We start from the raw sequence: 24,982 nt of genomic DNA, 5'->3' as shown, positions 1-24,982 counted from the left end.
TGTTCTTATGAAAGCCGTGTCTTCTTTTATTTTTCTGTAATACTGTGGAAAAATAATTACATACAATTTGAAGAAAAATGAAGGAACAGAAATACATGAAAATAAAGAAAACAATTCAGCAATATCTCGTATTGGACGTTTTTTACACTTTTTTTCTTGAATAAAAGGGTTAAACAAGTACCAGTGAACATAATACACATATGTCAACAGTATATAGGGATAAAAATAATGCATCGGAGTATGGAGAATATACTGTCTGCTTATTTTAACGCACACACACACACTGTCCCTCTCTCACCGTCATGCACACTTCTGTTTTTAAGTGCAATTTGGAACCTCGCTCTTCTCACTGTACAGATCATTGTCTTCATATGCTCGAGCAGAACGTCAATTAATCCTGTTCACTCGTGCAGCTGTTTCAGAGAGCAGACAGGATCAGCAGCTGGATGGGGGACGAGCGGGCCGGCTCGGCTCCTTCCTCCTGTCCTAAGGCCACACGATGTCTCCTTCACTCTGCCTTCCCAGCTGTCCTGCTTTCTACTAGGGTTTGACTGATACAGCAGCGTTACTGAAGTTTCCCTCAACGTTCAACATTTTTCATATAAAAACTCAAATATATAAGGTCACTAAATATTGTAAATTCTAAATTGTCATGATGAGTAAACATATTAAATTCTGTTATGCTCTAAAAGGCAGTTAACACTTTGCAAATACAGGTTATTTTGTTCAAAGTAACATGTTTATGAATTATTTGTGCATCATATTTTGAGTCACTTTACTCTTCACATAGATATTTTGATACTGTTTTCATGTCTGTGCATCTGTTGCATTGTATCTTTGCTCTAACCAATCAATTACAAGTGCTGCATTCTTTCTTATTGAGTCACTGAATAAAAAGTCAAAGATGCTGAAGTACTGAATCCATGGCTTAGAGTGCACATGTTGTTTTAATGAAGAAGACTGAATATGAAATGAAACAGACATGTGATTCAGTTATAGTGAACTCATGTCTTCTGCTTTAAGTAAAATATGTGTGTGTGTGCTCTCACCTTTTTCAGTTTGAATTATGCGCAACAACCGCAGCACATTGACAACTGGAAGCATTTGGTTCGATGTAACAGAAATGTTAAAGGTTTTTAGTAAACGTTTGGTAAAACTATAATATTTTTACAAATATATAAATTCAACCTACAAAGGAAATCTAGATTAATTGCAGATTTTGCTGATTTGTATGCAGCTGTGTTCAGGAGGAACCTCCTTCATACCAGCAGGAGACAACAGTGACTGTCTGAGCTACAAATCTCCTATTTGCTCTGAACAATCAGTCAAACCCTAGTTTCTACAGTTCAGTGGTCCCGGCTTATTTATAATGGTCTGAAAACACACTGAGGTTACATGCTGCTAGAACACATTCACAGATGGATGCATACCGTACATGTGCACGTATGGACACACAAACCGGTAGCATGTACACACACACTCACACACACATACACACCGTCACCCATGAGCATACATAATCACGATAAACACAAACGGCTGCTGCATTTGTTTGTCTGCTCAGTTCATTTTTTGCACAGTCTTTTGGCACTCAACAAGGACTCCAAATGGTAAAAATGGACACTGAGCCACTTCAGTCGCTCTTGGCCGGGGATGGCACGGCACAGCACAGCATGGAACAGAGCAGTCTGCTGCAGGTCTGGCCTGGTTCTAGTCTGGGTTGGCCTAGTTGAGAGGGCGTTCTGGCTATTTGTGGCCTGGCTGAGCAGTCATTTTGGCCACAGACATGCACATCCCCTCTATTTTTTTATTTATTTTTTTTGCAGGGTTGATTAATCAGAACCCACCCTCTCCAGAGGATAACACACAAAATAAAATACTGTGTAGAAAAGTTGAAACACACACTTTTGACCACAGTCAATTCTTTCACTGGTTAACACCACAAAGCAATACCAAGAAATTAAATTTAAAATACAGATTTTCATCAAAAAAGAAAAGATTTAATTAAAATAAACGAGCACTGATGATGGACGACTCATAAAGCGATAAACTTTGCAGAGACACACTCCCAACGCTGAGACATACATACAGTTATGCAAGCTAGAGTGCTAAATCTACTCCATGGTGTCATCTTAGAGAAAATTTGGAAGAAGGCTATGAGAAAAAGGTTTTTGATGTTTATATGTTTGTTTTTTTTTACATTGAAACACTAAATTTGGAAGATGGTAGATGGATATTAGAAGTAGAGAAAGTAGAGAGTAACGACTGTCAGTACACGCTGCGCTGAGAGGTACACATAGAAAAGCAGGGAAATAACAACCTAGTGGAGTAAACATGTCCACGTTGCCTTTCAAACCACTTTTTTCTTTACTGCAGAACCAAAAATAAGCATTTGATATGCATTTCTGGCATCTATGGTGTCTTTCACATATTTATTATTCCCTTACTGTCAACAAACTGCAAGAGGTAAAGACTAAGTACCTGGATGGTCAAGCCGTGTATTTGTTGGCCTCAGTACCTCCTCGATGTCAGATATACTCATTCCTCACAAGGTCATAACGACATTGCAAGTCACATGCAAAAATACTGCAGCGCTACAACTCTGTAAAAAGGCTGTAAAGAGGTAATAGTATGAAGTACCAAGGCTGTGATAACCATATAAATTTAAAAGGGTACTCCATCTGCCGTTCTTCTCTCCATTACTGCTCAAATGGTTTATATCCTGACCTTGGAGCTTCAAGGTTCCATCTGATATTCTAATCAGAAGTGATGTGGCGGTGGTTTACTTTGTGAAAGTGTTTATTCAAAATAGGGGTAATAAATACATTTTTACTGCCTCTTAGCACAAAATTACCGCAATATACTGTGTATCTGTGAGGGGTTGATAGGGTGGATGATAAGTATAAAGAGTCAATGATTACCTCGGAGGCTGCTCAGATTTCTGCCTTCACTTTTCAGCCTCTGATGTGCTGTGTCATCTGCTCAAATGTGGTAACTCTTCTCAGTCCCTCTTTATGTCGACTACCCGATAAAGCAGGTGAAGAAAAGGTAAAAATAAAATATCAAAAGCAACTGCTGTTCGTTTCCAGAAGAAGTCATGGATTTCTTAATGTGAAGCTGCACTGGAGGAACCGTATAAGTTAATTGTCACCATTAAATGAAAGATGGTACAATGCAGAGTGTTGGATCCACTTCTACAGCTGGATAGGACGAGTCCCATACTTTTCCACCTGTCATCTTGCTTACCATAAGTAGCTCCTCTGGGCTAAAATATTTTTTACTATTCAGTATTCACACTATTATTATGTGAAGAGAAATCTCTCACATACAGTATATTGGCCCAAACTGAATTTCTAGTGCTCAGTTTTTGTTAACAAGCCAATTTTAAGTCTATTTCTTTCCCCGAAGATGTGATTTTATAGAATGAAAAATGTTTCTACTGAGAAAGCACAAAAAGAAGCAGACAAACATCCATTTAGAACTTAAAGTTATCTATACGTCAAATGAATGTCTGAAAACCAGTGTGAAAACATAATGGTACCATCCATTGTTGGTGAAGCTCATTTTTAGCACTTCTTGCACAACACAACTCAAAGATTGTTTTGTCAGACAAGAAAGGATTTGACTAATCAAATGCTGCAGTCTGATTTGAAAACTACCTATAATTTGGACAAACTAATAGGGAAGCAAAGCAACTGAACTGCACTGAAAACTAGAGCTCATCCACTTTGTGCACACACAAATTCGATTTTCATGAGAAATGTTGAATTGAATAGCAGAAGTTAGAGCAAACAAATATTTCGGGTGCTCGTTATTCAGAAAGATTCTGGGTTAAAGCCTGACACAACATGATGGAAAAATCTTGGACATAAAATCCAAACAGAGTTTTCTGTTGAGTGAGGGAACCAGCATACTTACACATAACTGTACAAGGTACCAAATGAGCTAGATAGAAGCCTCCGTACCGTCATTTTGATATGTTAGGCTACACTTTAACCTTCCCAATGCTTATAAAGTTTACAGCCCTGCTCAAAGTGAGCAGCTGCTTGTTCTCATCCATCATTTTGAATGTCGTCGACATTTTAAAAAGGCAGCCCGGTCAGAAGACCGGAAGTCAAAGGAAGAGTTTGACACCAAACACCAACATCCACCAAAGAGATTTTCCCCAGCTGGATATTCAAGATTTTGGAATGAAGCTCTTCAAAAATGTCTAATTTAAGTCTACAACATCCACTTTACAAAACACCATCCATCCCTTTTTAAAGAAATTCAAAATGATCACGTCGTCACATACGCATTAAAAAGTGTGTGTCACCTAAATCTCTGAACCTTTGGTCCACAACTCCTTAGAAAAATACTATAAAATGTTTATGAATGCCATTTTTTCACATGTTTCGGTATAAATATGAGGAGAAAATCTATTCTACTGTGCAAGTGAGAGAAACAAATACTGTTTGACACTTAAGGGAAGGGGAGGTAATATCTTTTTTTGTACAAATTGCTGAAATTTGGTAAATGGAAAGAAGCGTTCTTAACTCCACACTTTGCTCAATGAAACACTGACCTCAAGTGAAATGATCACTATGGAAATTTAACGATGTAAAAAAATGAGAGATGAGGAGGAGAAGGAGCTTATAGAGACACGTGCTACTGCTCCTTTCCTCTTTGATGTGGCACATACCAAACCTTGTCGTCACGTCTTTTACAAAAGCAGACACACCGTAATAGTTTGTGTGTGTTGGCACGTAAGCATTGGCACTCTGGTCACTCACTATACCACCTTAAGAAGATATGTCCCACTTAAAATCAAAGAAAATCTGTAAGAGGTGACCACCAGGCAGGTTTTAGTGAGGGGATCAAAAAGTGCCAGATATGTTTATAGTCCGAGCTGCCCCGTTGATGCAATACATAGAAACAAACGAGTCTTTAAAGATCTGTGTGTGTGTTTTGCAATACGTGAGAGTCATTAAATGCAAAAGTGTGGATTATAGAGAGGTTTGCTGTAGGTCACTGTACTGCATCACACTGTAGAAGTTTGTACAAGGAAACAACTTTAAAGTGGCCCAAATCTGAATTTGCACTTATTTACAGAGATGGGGTGGGAGGAAAATATGATGGTCGAAGAGCGAGAGGAGGATTACAGGAAGAGAAAGGTTCTGCTGCTCCTCCTTCACTGCTTAGTGCTCTTCTTCTTCTTCCTGTCATCAAAGTGCTCTTCTTCTCCTTTTTTTTACCTTGATTGTGGCTCTCGCTGTCGCTTCTGTTGGAGCATTGACGCTGCACACAACAGAAGTTCTCTGCAAATGTGTGGGAATGCTGCTTTTGCATGTGTATGCATGTATTGCTGCTAACTATAGGATATGCTATGCTGCTAACTGCTGTGTACTGTTAATGTTTTATGGGTTCAGAAAATGAACCAATTTCCATGCATGGGTTGCTATGGAAACATGTTCATGTATACAAAAAGTTTTTTTGTTTTTTTTTAGTTTTAAAGTTCTTTCTTCTTTATGTGTAATAAGAACTGTTGCTGCAAAAATGAGTCAAAAAGCATGAATACGCGTTTCTCACACATGAGTCTGCATCCGCTGCGTGTGTCTGTGGGAATAGTCAGAGGGTGGAGACGAGTACGAGAAGCGAGTTGAGCTTCCGTACTTCCCCAAACCTGTTTCAGGACTCTGTTGTCCCGGGCCGGGCCCTGGACCTGTCCCTTGTCCTGTTGGATACATCTCATAGGCTGGGCCTTCCTCTATGGGTGGAGCAAAGCCCATGCGGTAGCTGGGATACTGGGAGGGGTATCCGTAGTTGTCATAGGCGAGCTGGGTCGTGCTGTCCAGCAGGCCACAGTCTCCGGGGTAATCTCCAGGCGACTGAAGAGCAGGATTGGGAGGTGCTTGCTGGCTCTGTGCCACCCTGGTGAAGGTATTGAACTGGGCGTAGGTGGCATGAGACATCCTGGAAGGAGGACGGGGGTCATAGCATCCAGCCCTTGAACCTGGCACGGCGCTGGGGGGCACTGCACCACCCGGGGATGCAGAAGGCCCACTGGAGGTGGCACCAGCTGGTCCGCTGTTGGGGTTCGGGGACCGAAACTCTCCCTGGTAGTGGATGGCATGAGACTGGGGGCGCGCCTCATCGTGGGTGGTGGCTCGGACGTTGTAGTAGCCGTTGGTTGGATCCTGTGATCACAAAGAAGACTGGTCACTTTTCAGGCCTGTTGTTTTGCACATATATGAAGACACACCTGGTCTGTACTTTGGTTAGCTTGTCAAAGCAGTGGCAGTTCTTAAAATGTTTTTAATTACAGACTTTTTTATTTAAAACGTCTTAAAATAACAGGCTTATAAATGCTTGGAAATGTGGGTGCAATTGGTGCTGTGCAATGATGCAGGGAACAATATGAGCATGAGACATAATGATGCACATACAGCTTCATTTCACCAGGATAAACAGAGCCTATTGTATTCTTTCTAGACAACTGCAACGCCTGCAACTCCAGCATTTGGAGCTGTTTGTTTTCTCTTTTAGTTTAGTTTAAGACATCAAAATGATGCGTTACTCATGCTCTGACCCAGCAGAATCTTGTGAAGTGACATCAACATATAGTTTTGAGTAATTCATGAATTGTGCAAAAGTGATAATGTTACAAAGACCAAGCGTTTAGTTCCAGTGTTGTGTAAATGCCAAACCTGAAGAAGAAAGTAGGAAGAGGTAATCAGAGCTTTAATGATGGATGTGACTACAAACCATTTGATATGTCTATGTGTCATGCAGGGGAATGATGTTCAACATGCTGCAGAAATAATCCCACCAGCCATCTCACCTTGAGCTCATACTCCTCCCGGGTGTCGCTCTCGCTCCTGATGTCCTGCTTCAGGTCCATGTCGTCTTTGAACGGCTGAGTGGAGGGAGAGAGGGAAACAGAGGGCAGAAACTAAACCATCAAACAACGAAACACACACACGGAAAGAGGGTGGGTGAGAAAGGAAAGGAGGAGGAAGAGAGGGAGGAGAGAGGAAAACAGAGTTTCAGGATTTTCATTTCAAGGGAGCGCAGAAGAGAAACGCTTAGTTGTTGGAAAAAAGGTTCAGGTCCAGGGTTTGAAACAGCAGAAGGTCCTCTCCGTGACGTCCGGGTTAGAAAGCTTTTCTAGAGGGAACACAGTGTTAAAGCAGGTGTGTGTGTGTGTGTGTGTGTGCCTTATTTCTCTCTCTGGCATTATCATGTGCTTTTTCAGACAGGCCCTGTGCACGGATGTCACCGTGGGTGTATGTACGTTGGAGCGTGCCAGTGAGTTCTGCAGTGTCGCCCTTTATGTCAGCGTATCTGTACATTTAAGGTCACTGACCCATACGCCTTCTCTCCGCGGCCCCCGGTGAGTCAGATGGGTGTCTACTTACGGAGTACATGGCCTTGACCATTCGCGTTGCCGTGGAGACGTTGGTCGCCTCCTCCTCCAGGCTGTGGGTCTCCTTGTTGACTGTCTCTACTTTGATGTCTGGTTTACCGAGGGTGACGCCCCGGCGACCTGGAAGAGAAACGCAACCTCTGGGTCAACGTCAAGATGAATGATTTCTTTTTTTCTACAGTCAACAACAAAACAAGTATTTATTCTGTTGAATTCTGTTGTTGTCTGAGCTGTGTGGGCCATTATTTGCCTTGTTCTGTTTATTTTCTGTCTTTTGATAATGGTGCATTAAGCAATTTGGCACGCTGGCAGCCTCAAAAAGCAGAAAGAGCTTTCAGTTAGAATCCTGAGGACTGCACTATTCACAATTATGAAATGAGATGTCAGAAAGCTGCACATTCCTCCGCTATTCATTTCCTTTAATAAGATAAGAATAGATAGAGATAAACTCTCTTAATCCCAGAAGGGAAATTCAGGTAGTTTTGTAGATAAAGATAATAAAAGTAGTTAGTAATCATCTGCTATTAGCTAGGGTGTTGTAGAGCCTGATGGCTGTGGGGATAAAGGATCTCCTGCATCTTTCAGGTTAATGAGGAGGGGGTTAGATCTTCGAAAATCCACCTCCTTCAGTGACTGACTTTATCAGTCCTCTGTACTCCTCTTCCTTTCCATTCCTGATGCACGACACAAACTGCTGTGTACAGGAATGGACACAACAGTCCCGCGTGGAGCCCCAGTGCTGCTTAAGACTTTACCAGAGATGCAATCTGTGGTCCAGGAAACAAATGAGGGGTCAACCCCCTTCACTTTGAGCTTTTCTCTGAGGATGATTGGTTGGATGCACTTGAAAAATCCAAGAACATAATCCTCATATAACTTGCAGTCTGAGTCTTGTCTGAGAATGAATTAATGCCGTCATTGACTTTGACACAGTATAAAGCTCCTATATATGAGTTGAGTTTTCTTCTTTATAGTAATAGAAAAACATGACTCTACAGTATTTAGATGCACTTTGCTACTGTATACAAAGAATGTATGGTCTGTCTCTGTCTATCTGAATCTATCTGAATACACACTTCAATCTTATTAGGCTGAATCTAATATTTCTGTTTGAATTAAATGTTGTCAAATGAATAAAAAAAGAGTCAGCAGCACAAGGTTAAACACACAAATGCAGAGATTAAATTTAAACTTCTCTTTTTTGTTAAATTCTGCCTTATACAACCTGAAACTGCTCAGTTAAATTCATATATCCTCAGCACAGAGCAGTCAACAAATTGTCTACATGAACAGCTCCCTTCCACTGCCAGAAAACCTCAAAAGTAAAGACGTAAATCTGTGAAGTCTTAAGCTGCATAGACAGCAAACGAGAGACTGCTTATCTGGAGCCACTACCATGTTTGTTTGAGTTTCTATTTCCAAACCATATCTTTTCTGTAGTGGTGTTATCAGCTCTGAACCAGAAAATATACTCTTATCCCCAGAAAATCCCTCCGGGGACTCTGCCAGTCACCTTCATTGTCTTTCCCAATTCTTTATTTACTGTGGAGCAGCTCAAAATTAAACAACTTAAAGACACTACAGTACATATTCATAGCATTCTGGTCTGTGGAAGTCGGGTTTGTGTAAATAAATCAAATTGGATTGCAGTGGGCTGAAGAAATAACATGTAGAAATCCATAATTTTAATACTATTCACCTTTACATTCTTCTATTATTTATGTACTTTAGTGTATAAAATGGATATAAATGAATGATTTGAAATGAAAAGGGAAACGTACAGTATGAGTTTACTATATTATATGAATATTCATCAATCTCATTTAAATAAAGTGCTATACAACTGGCATGTTCCTTTCTTTGTGGAACGGCAGTGTGGCAGATAGGCAGAGTGGATGAAAGAAAGACTGACACACATTGAAAATATGAGTGTGCATGCCCCTACACACACTTTAGAGAACCACTGTGTATACTCACTGCCTTTGCGTTGGCGGTAGAGGAAAAAGCCGAGTGCTAGTAGAAGCATAAGCAGCAGAATGCAGGAGCCCACTGTACCACCGGCAATAATTCCCACTGGAACAATGTCTGGGGATAAAAAAATAATAAGAAAATAAAAATAAACACAAGAAGAAAAGGGGTCAGGGTTGAGAGACAGCTGATGTCTTATTGTTACAGGAACCAGCACCAATGCTGTTTCACTTGAGCATAAATCCTGTTGTGTCCTCGCTTAATGCCGAGTATCTGTGGGTTGGCTGTGTTGATAAGGCATGCAAGTCAGACAAAGGATGAAAACACTGTTAGTGTACATGTAAGGACAAATCTAAGCTCTCTCGCTCTCCCAAAGACATTTCGGTTGATTCTCTGAAGCCTGTGAAATCTGACAGCTGAATGAATCAGTGAGTCAGATAAAAGTGAAATAGCACGAAGAAATAATTCTCTCAATGTAATGTGACATATCGAGCTGTGAAAAATAAAACGACGAATGGACCAACAAAACAATCTCCTGCCTTTCTCCAGCTGAGGCCACGGCCTAATAATCTTTCTCAGAGGCACATCAGTTTCCAAAAGAGAGAGAAGAGCATCTTCTTCTGAGACAGACAACAAAAACAATTTAGTTTTTTTCACATGTTAGATTGAGAAGCTCTGACAGTAACACGGCTTCTTAAATGTAAGTATCTTTGGAGTCTAACAAGCGTGATGAATACTCATTGTACTGATATCAGCACTGCATTGCTGACATCAGTGTATCAAGGTTTCTGCTTGATTCAAGTAGAGGTTTTCTGCTCTGCATTTTGTCGGCACATCCAGTACAACTTTGGTGCATTGAGTATGTCATCGCCTGAGCTCCTGTAGGTCCATTCTTGTACACCAACACACTCTGCTGTCTCCATACCTGTCTCCTCCAGGGTGATGATCATGGTCCCAGGTCCGAAGGAGTTCCAGGCAGTGCAGTTGTACGGCGAGTGGAAGTCGGACTCCATGACGTTGTTGATGGTGAGCGTGGAGAGGACGGCCCCTCCCTGGGATTGAGGTTTACTCTGCTCCACTGTGTACCTCTCCATCAGGGTGCCCTTCTCCTTCTCCCACACGTTCTCCTTCCATGCCCAAACCTGAGACACACATTTAAGGAGGTTTATTTATATTCTAACCCTTGATCATCAGATACAAATGAGTCTGGGATCATCAATACACCTGTGCTAAGGTAGGTCACTGCATATTTTACCTGTAACTACACTTTTAAAACACATTAACAGATCGTCAAAGGCCACAATAAGACACTTTGAAGTGAGAAGTCAATGTCAAACCTATTAAAAAAGCTAAAGCAGGTAGAAGTTTGGTACAATGCTACAGTAAAACACCTGTAAATCTATGAGTTCCTCATCAACACCACAGGATGTCCTTTAAGCTGATAGGAGATCTGTATTAGTGTGATGAAGACACATCTTCACTGTGTTTAATTTGTTTGATTTCTATGTAAACCTAATTCTTTACTGCTGCAATCACCCTTTTTTTCCCCTCAGGGATCAATAATGCTAATTTCACTTGATCTTATCTTAAATAGCATTAACCACGATGGACTCACACACAGTCGCACGCGCACACAAGTGCACAGTCACGAGCAAACATTAGGCCAACAGATGGGCTGCTGTTAAGAAAGGTTAAAAGAGACTAACAACTATTCTGGGCAGGAAATATATTTTAAGCAAAACAAATTATATCCTCACACCTTGGTAACTAGTTTATTCCTCCCGGTGCAGTGTAGGCCTAATTAAAATTTGTGCAAAAACTTTTCAGGCTGGGGAAGAATTAACAAATAAATCAGAACAGACACATACGCACACGTTGCAGCAGGTGTACACGAACGATAAAAACTGAAGCAAGTTTTTCCACTTAAACTCTGCTGAGGTAGAAATTTGAAGCTATTAAATATGGAGCATGATGATATCAAATATACATAGACCCATATGTTGGGCTAATGTACCTTTTACCCTGATTTGACTAAATGGAAAACGAGAATATGATCAAGACTCGGTGAGAGGGAAACGTTTAAAGAGATCCATATCTGTTCTCCTGCCAGTCTTGCATAATGCGTCTTTTTCTCGCTGCTTCTCTCTTTCCAGGCTCTCCTGCTTCTTTCTTTATCGCTTTCTCACAATAATTATGTTGCACCACCACCGTCTGTCTTTTATTTTCTGTTTCTCAGTCTCTCATTGCCTCCTTCACACACACATACACACTGTACACACACACACATACGCACACACACACACAAAGCATCATAGTCCATATTTTATAAGTCCTTGTGTCTCTGCATTAAGCCGAGACTATAATGTCGTATCACATTATACGCTCTGAGCTCTCTGGCAGTGCAGCAGGAGGCCGAAGCTTCCTAAAAGCTCTGATTTCTGTCATGTCGGCACTGCACAATTGGATAATTGACGCTGAAAGGTACAGATTTTTACTCTCCCTCCATCTCCCTGCCTCTCTTGTTTCAATCTATTTCACCCCCACAGTCTCTCTCACTCATTTTGGCCTTCAAACCTAAAAGCTGTTACTAGATTTATTTCAAATTTTTGAAGCATTTGTGAGCATTCTGGTATTTCCTTTTAAAAGGTTTATATCACATACAATACCACTCATTTTGTGACTTATATAATGCGCAGACACCTTGTATTAAACTGTAGTTTGATCAAGAATTGCACTCAGCAAATTTAGGAGAAGGCAAGAATGAAGAAAAGTGCTTGCAGTTCTGCATTTACGGCACATTCGGAGGAATATTCCATTACAGTGGAACTGTAAAGGCTGTATTTAAGCCAAAAAAACAACATATTCATGTCAAGAGGTTCCTTTAAATTAGTGGTCATTCAAGGGAGAACCTACCTAAGAGGGGGAAATGTTACAGAACTCTTTCTTGTACAGATCTCTCTAACCTCCAGACCAGCTACTTCTGAGGGATCATAAGCTGCTCACCAAGATGGAAAATGAGTAAAAAACATATTTGTGCTATAAAATTTAAATTTGATTTGGTTTAAATGATCTAATATTAGCACGATTAGAAAAACTTTTCTTTTTCCTGTTTGAGAAATCTGGGCTCACTCTGGAGAATCCAAACACAGAACTGTTATAAAACACTAAACAATTATAAAACATGTGGTAACGCCAGACACAGTGCTGTGGGATTTCTTCTTTTTCTTGTCATCTGCACTACAACATCTCCCTGGAACATGTGTACAGCGCGATGTGTCTCCACTTTCATTTTCAACCAAAGACAACAGCAGCTGTTTTTGATGAGTCACACCATCCACCACACAGATGGAACAGATTGTTCCTGCGACACAGTTGGAGAGCAATGCCACTTGTGCCAGTCGTTTAGCTGGTAACACAAGCCGAAAAGACAAAGTAAAAACCATTTTGTTGTCAGCGTCGACAAGCGGTTGCTGTGATCAGAGTTGTGCTCGAGGCAGATGCAGTCTGAAATGGTAGAGTGACCTCTGCAGCAGATTACAACTTCCACAGATGGACTTACGATCTTATCAGGTGGAGGGGTGCTGGCGATATAACACTTGATCTCTCCTCTCTCTCCTCTGACTGCATACTGGACTGGATCACTGGAGATGATGGGGGGCCCTGAACAAGGGAGATAGTACAGAGCATAGAGACAACATGCATTTATACAGGTGTGGAAAATCAGAATGTTACATTAATGTGTAGAAATGGGCAATAAACATAAACCATAAACACGAGAGCTGCAGTGAATAAAGTATATTGACTGTGACATTTGCAGGATGAACATGTTTCCTGATCTTATAGCTAAATAAAACATACCATGTACATTAATAAAGATCATGTGCATTGAAATATGTATTGAAATATGTTTAATCAAAAAATGTTGACGTGTTTAATCCCCACTGTATGATACAGTAGAAAGCATCTAGTGCTGTAATGGTGCTATCGCAGGTAAGATCTGATGTTGAACAATAAAAACCTATGCCATAAAGGAGTTTGAGCGGGACTACAGTTAACCCCTGTGTTAAGTTATACTTAAAGCAATAAGTTCTCCAACTCGAATTAGCTCGTCCCTACGTGTGATACAAATCTGTCTCCTGGTAATTATGTTCCTATGCAACTAAACTGCAATTGCAAGTATGTTTTGTGCATAGTCTATTAATGTAATTAAGATTTGTTTACATAAACAAGACTGTTTTTTTAAATAAAAATTTTGTTTGAAGTCACTGTTGCGTTTGTCTCTATCAGCTCTTCCCCTAACCTTAACCAAATAGCTTTTCTTGTCTAAACCTAAACACACACAGGACACAAGGTGAAGATTGAAGGAGCATCTGAACTTGTTTTCTATCACTGTGTTCTTGGTGAATCCATTTATATTTATTGAGTAATCGTTGATCTTTCTGGGGGAAGGTTTCGCATTAAAATACTGGGTTTTGGCCGTTTAGGGTCAAAAATTAGCTGCTGGAATGGGGTCAGGCTTGAGCTGGAATTAATGGAGCCAGGATGACACAAAGGTTAGACCCACGGAGGAATTATATTCTATACCGTACAGTCAGTGACTTTAGCTGTAAGTGAGACACATGCATGATTACAGAGTGATTTTAGATGAAAAAATATATTGTGTAAAACCTTGTGGTCTAATATGGTTTAATATAATAATTAATATTCTTCTTCACACAGCAGCTTTGGGGTTTGCAGAGCGATCTGTTCAACACATTTTACGCTAATATCAGCAATGCTGTTAATAGCACGGTAATTGAATAGTAACTGACCATTGACTGTGAGTGTAACCTCAGTTTCTCCCACTCCAATCCGGGGCACAATAGCCTTGCAGACATACTGGCCTGCATCGGCCTGGCTCACCGACTTCAGATACAGCTGGTTATTGTTGCTCAGCACCTGTACAGACACACACATACCAGAAGATACAGCAGGATAGTAGATGTGTGAGGTGGAGAGCACAGATAGACAGAGGAGGAGCGGTTCTAAAAAGAGGGAGGGAGAACTACAGTCTATTTAATTAATAAAACATGTTGATTTACTCAGTAGACTCCATTAGATTTTTTTTTTTTTCCTGGAGCCTTTCTTGACTTGTTAGGCATGAATTAAAGATTTAAGATATGAAGACAGAGTCTCACCACTAACTGCCTGCTTTACAACTGAGCAAACATTTATGAAGTCTGGGTCTTAGACGATAATATAGGTTGGGACTGGGGGCTTCCTGGGGGATTTGGTTGTCGTTCCAGGGATTAGTTTTACCTCATTATTTGCTGTTCTGGATTTATTTATGTTTTTGTATAAATTTGAACACATGACACGACACGGTTTGTTCTCACCATGCTGGAGCCCTTCTTGGTCCACGTCAGGGTGAGAGGAGGGTTTCCAGACCATTTGCAGTTCAGAGTGACATCAGCGTCTACATCCACCGTAACCGGTCTGGGCTCCACAACCAGTATTGGGCCAACTGAAAGGAAATAACTCAGTTAGTGTAAATGGAACAAAGTTGGTGAAAACAGTTAAATATTAATTATAACACAGTCATATCATGAGAATCCCACTCAGCTGAGGGGGGGTCGCACTTTACTCACAGTGCACGTCCACCAGGATGCTGACGTTGGTGCTTCCCACTGCATTGAACACCTGACAGGACACGGGCTCGGTGAAGAAGGAGTGATCTGCTGTGGTGACGAATACACTCTCCCTGGCCCCCTCCAGCAGCACACCACCTTTAGCCCACCTGCCAGAGGAACACACACCACCATTTTACGAGTTATTAAGCTTCACAAATCACTGCTATGTCCGTTTGTCTGCAGCCGACATCAGACGCACAATGAGATTTTACATTTTTGGTGGTGATCCAAATGTTTTATTTTCACTCTCGGACATGAGTGTTTTTATATTATCAATTAAAGCTATTAAACTAACATTTATAGAGCATTAATGTCAGAACCTGAGGGAATGATTGCAAGGTAAAGGAATAAATTCTCTTAATTTCTGTCATCCATACTACATCTTGGCAGATATCTTGCTCAAAATCATATAACCATATTGCACATCTACTATTAGATGACATTTTAATATACACTCAATAGGCTTAGTGCCTGAGTGCCTGGCACTGGTCCCACACTGGGACCCTCCAGTGGAGTCTCAAACCTCAGATTAAACCACCATGTTAAAGTCCAGCTTTTAGCAATTTCACTGCTCCAGTGCTGTCACTTTAGATAAAGGTCGGCATTTAATTGTACAAATGTTCAATACTTTTACCAATTCTGTTCTCTAAGCAGAAATTACAATTCAAGACCACCTCAAGAGGGTGGAGACGAGCGGACTGCAATGAATGAAAGAAAACCTATTGGCATTAGAGATCTGATCTGGCTTCTTGTGTTGCACTGCAGGGCCAGAGAAATCCATTACATAGTGATCAGGACATGAAGCAGAAACAACACAGACTGTGGTAACATGGTGTATCTTGGTTTTACATATGAAAGATTAACTTTAAATCTCAGCTTGTTTCCAAAAGGTTGTATATTGTATTTGATGAACTGAATTCAGACCTGTAGCCCATGATGGGAGGGTTGGCTGTGGCTTGGCAGGTGAAAGTGACTCTCTCACCCTCCAGGACAGAGCGAGGCTCGATGGACAGGGTCACTGTAGGAGGGTCTGCACAGGGAAAGATACATGTTCAATGCACAAGATAAATCGAATGATATAGTATCAGTGGCTGCTGTGTTTCAACAGGATTGATTTCACACAGAATAAGTCTCACAAACTATAGATTTTGCAATAAAATCTCTTCTCTGCAGCCTCCTGTACTAACACTACACCGGTTCCACGTCCTCTGTTACTGCAGTTATTCTCCCAGTAATTACTAACTACACTGGTCCTGAAAAACACATCAATCTTCTTGATTGAGTATTCAAACTACAGCTCCTTGGGATCAATCTTTTCATATTTCTTCAGAGAGACGACTGAAATCCTTTTAAACACAACATGTTTCTGGTTTTCCAGATGTTTCATAAAATCTACCCTCTGAACTGTTTTATGTAAAAATCACAGGCATAAAAATCAGTAGCAAACAATTGAAGCAGCTAAATCAGATTTGGAACATGTCCAGGTTAGAAAACGGTGACTATAAATTCATGTACACTGATTATATATTATTTCTGTTGATAATTACAGCACTTACAATTGACTGGGTGCAGGGGCAACTGATTAAAATGTGTGATTTTTGTTATGTGTCTACACAAAAGCAGCTTGGTGTCAGTCAGCTGAACCCCACGTCTACACCTTTACATTCTCACAGAGATAAAGGCGAACATACGGTGGACGTTAAGATGTATTGTGGCTCGTTTGCCCATGGGCACTGCTGGATTGCTTGCCACACAGGTGAAGTTGGAGCCGCTGTCCGTGTCGACTGGTGTGATGGGCAGGTAGCTCCTGGTTGTGACCCTTTTCCTGTCTGGCAGCACCTCCTGTTCAATAAAGAAAGGAGGAGGAAAGTAGTAGAATGTGAGGAGGGGGAGACGACAGAGTAAGATCAAAGATGAACAGAGAAAGAAGAAGAGGTGGAGAAAGGAAGAGAGGCACAAGCGGATTATTAATGGATCCAAAATGAATCAAGTATAAAATAAAAAACGAGAGGTAGGAACAGAACAATATTTTAAAGATGATGCAGGAGGAAAAGAGAACTTGGGAACTGAAAAGATGCAGAGGAGGATTAAAACAGAGACACCGTTTAAAAATTCATGTTCTTCTAGTTTATAATTCTGACACTTAATGTTGGCTCAGGAAAGTAACCGTCTGCAAAATCTTCTTTCAATTAACGTAGTTCAGTTTTCTAATGCTTCATATTCCAAATCAGTGCTGACTACTCATCTGAAATTTTATTGTGCTGAAGTGGTTCATTGAATAAACCGAATCACTGTGTTTGCTGATTTTCTTATTTGAAGTCACTAAAAAGTGAAAATGTTCGCATTTTGGTTAAGTGGATGGACTGAGGAAGAAATTTAAAGAGTCCTCTTGGGCTTCAAAGATGAGCCTTGTTCACAGTTTTTGTAATTATTCCAGATGAAATCATGTCTTTATTAGGAAAATGTACATCTTCTGATTAGAATATGATTGTCCATGTTGAAAAGCAGTAATAGAAACTAGCTTTCAATGTTCTTCTGCAGTATTTCTGGATTAAGGAGATGGGGTGTTTTGCAATGCAGCTACAAACACACTCAAGAAAGGGTGTACTTCCTTCACTGTACTGTGAATGTGTGGTCAGTAACATGTTAACATAACAGCACCATGTGAATATGCATGAGCACGTATGTGGGAGCGGGTACATAAAACTGGCTGCAAGAGATGAAAACACATCTGTGTGAGTGTGTGACTCAGTGTTTGGTGCTGCTCCTGCATGCTTGGGAAACCCTGAGTGTGATTGTGCACATGCAGGCATAATTTTATGTTTGTAGAGGAGTATACAGGAGTGTGAGGAGTGTGAATGTGGGAGAAAAAGAGTGCAGAATTTATCACTGTGATAATGTGCAAGTGTCATCTAGTAGAGGTCCTGATTTTAATGTGTGTATGTATGTGGCTGTGTGTATGGGTTAAATTTATGTGCATGCTCTGTATAAACATATATTTATATAAAGTCTGGGTGCAAGCATGTTGGCAATACTAATGTGAAACTTTTTAAGAATATAAATATATGCACACATACATGTACACAATTCATCAAATATGAGCGTATAAATTACACAATACTAACTAATTAATGCACTTTTCCTTTTACATATAAGCATATTGGTCTACCAGGCCACACGTGTCTTTTCTTGGTCCAAAAAAAAAACTACAGGAAAATGAGTGATTTGTAAAACAGACAACAGTGAAGGAATGAATGAATCACACAATAACCCTAAGAGCTTTTAAAAATTGCAGCAGCCAAAGTCAGAGCCGATGCTATTGTGTGTCGTCACAGCAACACAGCCACAGAACGTCATCAAAATCCTCAAAACATTCAGAAATAATGAGCACACAATGAATTAACATCTCAGAACATTGATAAAGAACAATATCAACACTTTTGGATCATATGTTCCCTGTTTACGATGTTTCTTCTCCTGGGAAATGTCCAAATATTTTCAATTCTCCTACAATTTCTAGGCAAACAGCTGATCCATAATTTGTCTTATGTTCTGAAATTTAAATGCTCCACACATCAGGGCGATCTCAGTCCACAAATGATGCAAGTGTTACTGCAGTATTGAATTTCCTCTCCATGCATCAGTGTACAAGCTCAGCACAGTGACCACATCGATTAAAAGCTGGCAGAGGAGATGGTCTCCAACTGGCCAGTGGACGTTTGGAAAGTCATGAATGGACAAGATAATCTTTTAAGTTGCATACTTGTCTGAATAAAATAAATGGTGGTTTAGAAAAAGACGTGCTGAAGATGGATCACTTTACAGAATGTGCCAGTGTTGTAATATCGTTTGTTTAATTTGAGCAGGTGCTGAACTGTAACCAGGTGAGAAGCAGACTCTTAAGGAAGTTAGATGTTCAGGGCCACTTTTTATTGCCTACTAGAAAAAAAACTTTATTAATTGGATCTAAAAAGCTTTAAATGTCACACAAGGTTTCAAACCACTAAATGCTGCTGCCCACTGGTTAACAGGTCTGACTTTGCAATTTGGAGGCATTCAAAAGCTTTACTTAATAAATATGGTCTTGTGCTGACTTTGTTTACTATGCTGGGCACGCTTCACACTGCATTTCCCTAATGTAGGACTCCAGGGGTGCTGCATACCCCGAGGTGCACTGTAATTCTCCTTACACCAAAAAGCTTATAAACAAACAATCAGACTGAGAGTTAATATTAGTGAAGAGCAGACTGTAAGGACCAGAAAATGCTAATTGCAAGTTCTTTTAGGGCCACAATAATCTAAGATTTTGCATTTGTAGAAGGGTGTGTGTGAGTCACCGTAGACTGGTAGGCTCCCTCCACAGCGACTCCATCCTTTGTCCACTGGATGTGTGCTGCCGGTTTGGCTCCACGGGTCACACAGGTCAGGTTGTATGGAGTCCCGGCCATCAGCAGGAGCTCTGGGGTACCTTCAACCACTGGGTCCTCAGGGGGGACTGGAGGAGAGATACATACAAATATGTAAGTATATCTTTAAAGGACTCATTTCTGCAAGTGTGCCCTCAGTGTAAAGCACATGCTCTCAAATAAAAAAAAAAATAACTTATCACAAAAAGTCCTTCGCTTAAATGCTGCTCATTAGAGGAAAATTGGAAACAAGTTTCAGAAATAATTAGCCCTTATAGCTACAGCCGGCTCACTTACTGAGTACGTTGAGTTTAGCCCTCCTGGAGCGCAGGGCGGCCTCTGTGGCCTGACACTCGTACAGAGAGTCATCAGACAGATCTGCATTGGAGATCTCCAAGTTGTACTGCCCGATGTCCAGGGCCCTCAGCACACGGTACCTGGGCCAGGCTGCAGGAGACACACACACCAAGTCTGCAGTTAGATACTGTAGATAGAGAATCAGCCAGTGGAAAATTCTTTTTGTGATTCATGCATTTGGCATTTCTGCATCATCATGCATCATACTATGGTTTGTCAGGTCGGAAAAGCCTGTCGAGTTTGGAAAATGAACTTCTGCACTGTGATTTAAAAATAGTGTACCACCTGGAAAATGAAATGATGGCTGGCATGAAGGAAGAGGCACATTATGTACTGATATTACAGTCATGACTCATCACAATAATGCTCCTTTCAAACAAGATATGTGTTGGAGGATATTTTCATCTTTATTTTAGAAGCAGTGAGTGATGAGTGTCGGGTAGTAACGCAGGAAAAATCATTAACTTAGAGTTTATGAAGGATTTCTTTTAACATATTGTGATAGAGAGTTCATAATTAAATTTTATTGTCAGTAACAGTGTCTTATAGGGACTTCAGCAGTAAGCTTGGTGACGTAGGTTTAAAACTTAAGGAAACAAAAGCAAAACTATAACGTAAAACATATTTTTCTGTCCTGGACAATACTCACATAAAAAAACAAAACAAGAACAAACGCATTGATTGCAGCACGATGACACAGACAGAGATAACCAGCTGCTCAAACATCTACAGTAACACCACATCAATTTCTGCACCCTACAAACACTGCAGAGGAATTCTACATACAACAGCCCCCTCTTCTCCCGGTTTGAACCCTCGCCTCTCAGACAAAGACATAATTGAGCATGACGTCCCACTAGGGGGCACTCATTGATCCTCCGTGCCCAATCCTAACATGACATCATGGATTCAGATGGCAAAGGCAGGCAGGCAGGCAGTTGGGGTGCAGAGAGGAGGAAGGAAAAGTATTAGTGGAGATTACATCATCCACTCGAGCACCTCGCAGCATAGCAACCACAGAGGTGAAAGCACCCCAGGGAGAAGGAGAAGGAGAAGAAGAAGGAGGAGGTTGAGGACAAATAATAAACTGCCACCACTGATGCCTGCAGGTAGTGAGTAGATGAGTGTTTATCTGTGTTGATACGTATTCATATGTAAATCTCCTGTACGTTTATTATCTATTAAACAGGCTCCTTCATAAACCTCGTATGTTATATTTACATCAACAACTATGTGATGTAATGTGGAGAAACTGTTTTGTCGGTGAATGAACACAGATCTCCGGAGTATGAGTGGGTGTGCAAACTGCAGGTATGAATTTACTGCACGCCTACACTGTCATCAGCAGCTGTATAAAATCATACAGGGCACATAACAACAAGCACTTATACATTGTGTTTCATGCACCAGCAACACCTTGTTAGATCAGAATAAATTAATTTTAATTGTCGGCACAAATATACACAGACTCCCCCAAATAGAAGACATGACTTTGTCTCCACATGTTGTACACAAAGGAAAGATTGAGAGATGAGAGGAGGATGGATGAAGGGATAAATGGCAGCACAGACAACTTAAGGATAAAACAAATGGAGTGAAAGCGTTGATAGATGGTTGAAAGACAAAGACGACAACGTGTTTATCAAACACCAGCGTGTTTGGGACAAAGAGACGAAGGACAAAGAGAGCATTAGTAACAGAAAGAGAGAGAGAGAGGAAGGAGGAAGGGATGAGATGAAGAGAGAGGAGAGGAACAAAAAGCAATGAAGGGGATTTGGGAAATACATAAAGCAAGCGATGATGGAGCTGCTGAAAAGATGGAGAAGCAGGAAAGACAAGAGAGAGAGAGAGAGAGAGAGAGAGAGGACGGAGGGAGACATGCTGACCTTTACTGAACCTGTGAATTAAATGGAGTTGAACACAAGGTTTACATCACATGACAGATTATCACGTGTGTGTCTGGTTCAATGTGTTTGTGTGTAAATGGGTGTGTGCTGCATTTCAGTGCTGCCCGGTTGGTGTTATTCCTTCTTCATTGTTAGATTTTGTTCAGTAGATGATTCAGTAAAGTAAATATCAGACATTTTCATACAGAATATAAGTAACTTAATGTAATTTATGCCTTTATCGGTTAATGCAGGTAATAAAAGTTTGATGTCATCAGCCCATACTTTGATTGACAGCAGATAAAATCTAAAAATCCTGCTTAGCATCACAGATATTGATGAATAAGAATTTTAAATGCAGGCATATTAAAGCAGGGGATCCCTTAGATGTGAGAATATTAGTCAAGAGCAGGTTTTTGGCAACTGTCATTGTTTACTTCCAAGTGGCAGCTTGTTTGATTCTGTATTTATGATAAAATTAATCAATAAGACACTTTTCATCTACAAGAGGCTGTTAACCGATCATAACGCCGCATTAAAGTTTTAATTATCCCTCGATGAAGGTTCTCATTTACAGGCTAGAGAGGTTTTTTCATCCTTAAATAGATGAAAATCTGAAGGATAATTTTCATTCCTTGCCAACAGATCTCATGGGCAAAGAGTAAGCCTTATCAGCAGCTGCAGTCACAACATGTCAATACCAACATTCAATAGGCCGCACTGCTCAAATACTTGTTGAATATGAAACACTTTATCAAAAAAGGGCTGAGGTCAAGGAGGAGATTTCTGCTTTTCTTCCTCTTGTCCCTGCTTCTTAGTGCACGTTTCCAATCTGAACATCAGACTTTCCTCTGATCATTTCCTGAATGAAGAAAGAAAAACTCCCTCTGTTGCAGCTTTGACCCTTTGATTCTCCACACTTCGGTTGCATGTGATGCGTCCCCCATCACTGAAATGAAGTGTACTGCACCGTTGTACTCACAGTAACTCATCGTGGATGTGCGTGTCGGCTTAAAATGTAAATGCGAATGTGCGTCTGCTTTTGTCAGCAGTGTGAGGGATTTTCTCTAATTCAGCATGATATACAGGACTCATTTTTGCCCAGATTGTCACTCACACGCCTCTTGGCTCTTAACTCTCTCCCTCTCTTGGTACAGTGTTCATTCCCTTAATGTTAAAAAAACCCTTCACTTTTCAGCCATAATAGCTTTTGTCAGGGTTCTTACAGTCAAAACTGAACCGAAACCGTAGCTGAGTTATTCCCCCTCTCACTTCTCTTTGATCCCCGCGGCTCGGTGAAGCTGCAAGGTTTTTTCCTCCCACTTTTTCCTCTGCCTCACCTCGAAGACCCTCTCCGATGCCGAGGGCCAGTCCGTCCTTGGTCCACTGTACGATGCCAGTGTAGTTGAAGACCACGCAGGACAGCACCACTCGTTCCCCCAGCACCACCGACTGGTCTGCTGGCTCCTGGGAGAAGTGAACGCACCACACTGCAACAGAAGGACAGAGAGGGAAATCAATTTTTGAATTCCTTTCATAGTGACCTAGCCATGAGCTGCCACCTTTTTTTATTGCACTGCATCGACCTACACTGTCCCTGTCTGGTCTTATTGACTTCCTGCTTGTCCATATGGTGGCTGTTGGGGTGATTTGTTACGCATTTTTATTGTGTATATGGTGTTTTTACTGTCTTTTTTTATTATGTAGTTTTATTAAGAGTGTGTTTTAATATAAGCCCTGTCTGTCAGTGATTTCTCTTAAGGGACAGTGAAGGTTTGAATTGACTTTTTTATCTACATATACATTGGCTGAATGGAGTTGCAGCAGTGGATTCACAGATTTTGTTCTGTAAAATCATTTGAATCATTTCTCTTCTTAGCTGGACACAGATCTCAGTTGCTGGAATTTGCATACTCGTCCTTCCTCTGTGACTTCTGCCTCTGTTTCTTCTTTTTCTTGCCCTCTTTCTGAGCTTTTCCCTGGACTTTACTTTGGCTTATATACAGAATTGTGCGTGCGTGTGTGCATGGATGTGAAGCCACATGCTTGCGCAAGAACATCATTGCCAAGCTGTGATACAGCCTCCTCTTTTTCATCACGCAGTACAAAGGATTTTGCTTACACACACATATTTCCCGCAGCAAAATAAGCCTTTTGGCTATTGCAGCGCCACTAAAATACACACATAGAAAAACTACAAGTGTAGCCCAGGCATGCATTAACACTCTCGCATAAAGAGAAAGTGTCAGGTGAGGAGGCGAGGCACTAACCCGGCACTGTTTTCAACTGTTTGCATCATCAGGTAAAATTGTTTCATATTCTGGAGTAACTCTTGCAAGAAGGCATGTTAATTAAGGCAGAGAGGGAGACTGTGGTGTCTTAGATGGTGCACACACACACACACACACTGAATCCTGCACAAACAGAAGCTCCTGTACACATGCAGCATATGTGCCTCACACCCAGTGTATGCACACTTACACACACCTCACTGAGTCATTCACGCACACTGAGTCACACAGTTGAGAATATATAGAAGCACACAATACACCCCTACATGTGCACGCACACACAGACACACACAGACACACACTTCCACAGAGCTGGTGTTTGTCTTCCCGTGGGCTATTCTGTTCTTGGATTATGGTTAAAACAATCCTATTAGCTAATTAAGGCAAAACTGGTTAATAAAGCAGTCCATGGCTCTGAGGGACACGTCTCAGTGGGATTCAACCACAAAGGTGCAAACAACCGGGAGATTTACTGATTTGTCAGAAGGATTACACAACCTGTCATGTTATTTGTGTGCAGGTCTCCTTTATTGAATGCAGGAATCTTCGCACTTCACAAAAGGCACTTTGATGTTTCATCAACTTTCCCTCTGAATACTGCATCAAGAAGACAACTGCAGTGACTGAGCGCTGAGAGCTCTGTTATCCATTTGAATTTGAAGGGAAAACCTGCCTTAAAACACTTGTAGTTGTTGCTTTGTTGTGTTTCCTTTTTTTTCTCTTTACTTGTTCTGCCCATGACATGCACAGAATATTGATGTGATGATGAAATATTATTTTGAACAGGTCTTAAACATTTGCAGTGTACTGTGTTGTACATCTGTTTTCTTGTTGACCTACCTCCAAGGTCAGTAACCTTTAAATTTCATCTTAAAGCCTATTTTCTCTAACACATTTATTTAATGCTCTTGTTTCTGTATCCTGAGTGGAAAAAAACCTGCTCACCCTTTGGAAATACCTGGTTTTCCATCTTTAACTGGTCTTAACATGTGATCTGATC

General features: G+C 40.8%; 1 protein-coding gene across 2 annotated transcripts in view; it reads right to left on the bottom strand.

Annotated features, from left to right (window-relative positions):
* The window catches only part of kirrel1b (kirre like nephrin family adhesion molecule 1b), a 56,191-nt gene continuing 31,209 nt past the window's right edge, over nt 1–24,982 (bottom strand). Inside the window, exons 2-15 of one of the 2 annotated variants that reach the window (XM_026375040.2) lie at nt 23,032–23,181; nt 19,746–19,895; nt 19,380–19,537; nt 16,734–16,884; nt 15,967–16,072; nt 15,001–15,149; nt 14,749–14,876; nt 14,185–14,311; nt 12,933–13,033; nt 10,299–10,515; nt 9,383–9,490; nt 7,398–7,525; nt 6,821–6,931; nt 1–6,176 (exon numbers count right to left, since the gene is read on the bottom strand). In XM_026375040.2, coding sequence (XP_026230825.1) covers nt 5,565–6,176; nt 6,821–6,931; nt 7,398–7,525; nt 9,383–9,490; nt 10,299–10,515; nt 12,933–13,033; nt 14,185–14,311; nt 14,749–14,876; nt 15,001–15,149; nt 15,967–16,072; nt 16,734–16,884; nt 19,380–19,537; nt 19,746–19,895; nt 23,032–23,181 — 2,396 coding nt within the window. In that variant the 3' untranslated portion in view covers nt 1–5,564. The remainder of the gene's footprint in view (nt 6,177–6,820; nt 6,932–7,397; nt 7,526–9,382; nt 9,491–10,298; nt 10,516–12,932; nt 13,034–14,184; nt 14,312–14,748; nt 14,877–15,000; nt 15,150–15,966; nt 16,073–16,733; nt 16,885–19,379; nt 19,538–19,745; nt 19,896–23,031; nt 23,182–24,982) is intronic. The other variant, XM_026375041.2, reaches the window with a different exon arrangement.

This window comes from Anabas testudineus, chromosome 17, assembly GCF_900324465.2.
Source record: "Anabas testudineus chromosome 17, fAnaTes1.2, whole genome shotgun sequence".
In the NCBI taxonomy this organism is placed as follows: domain Eukaryota; kingdom Metazoa; phylum Chordata; class Actinopteri; order Anabantiformes; family Anabantidae; genus Anabas; species Anabas testudineus.
This window is presented reverse-complemented; position numbering and strand designations above follow the sequence as displayed.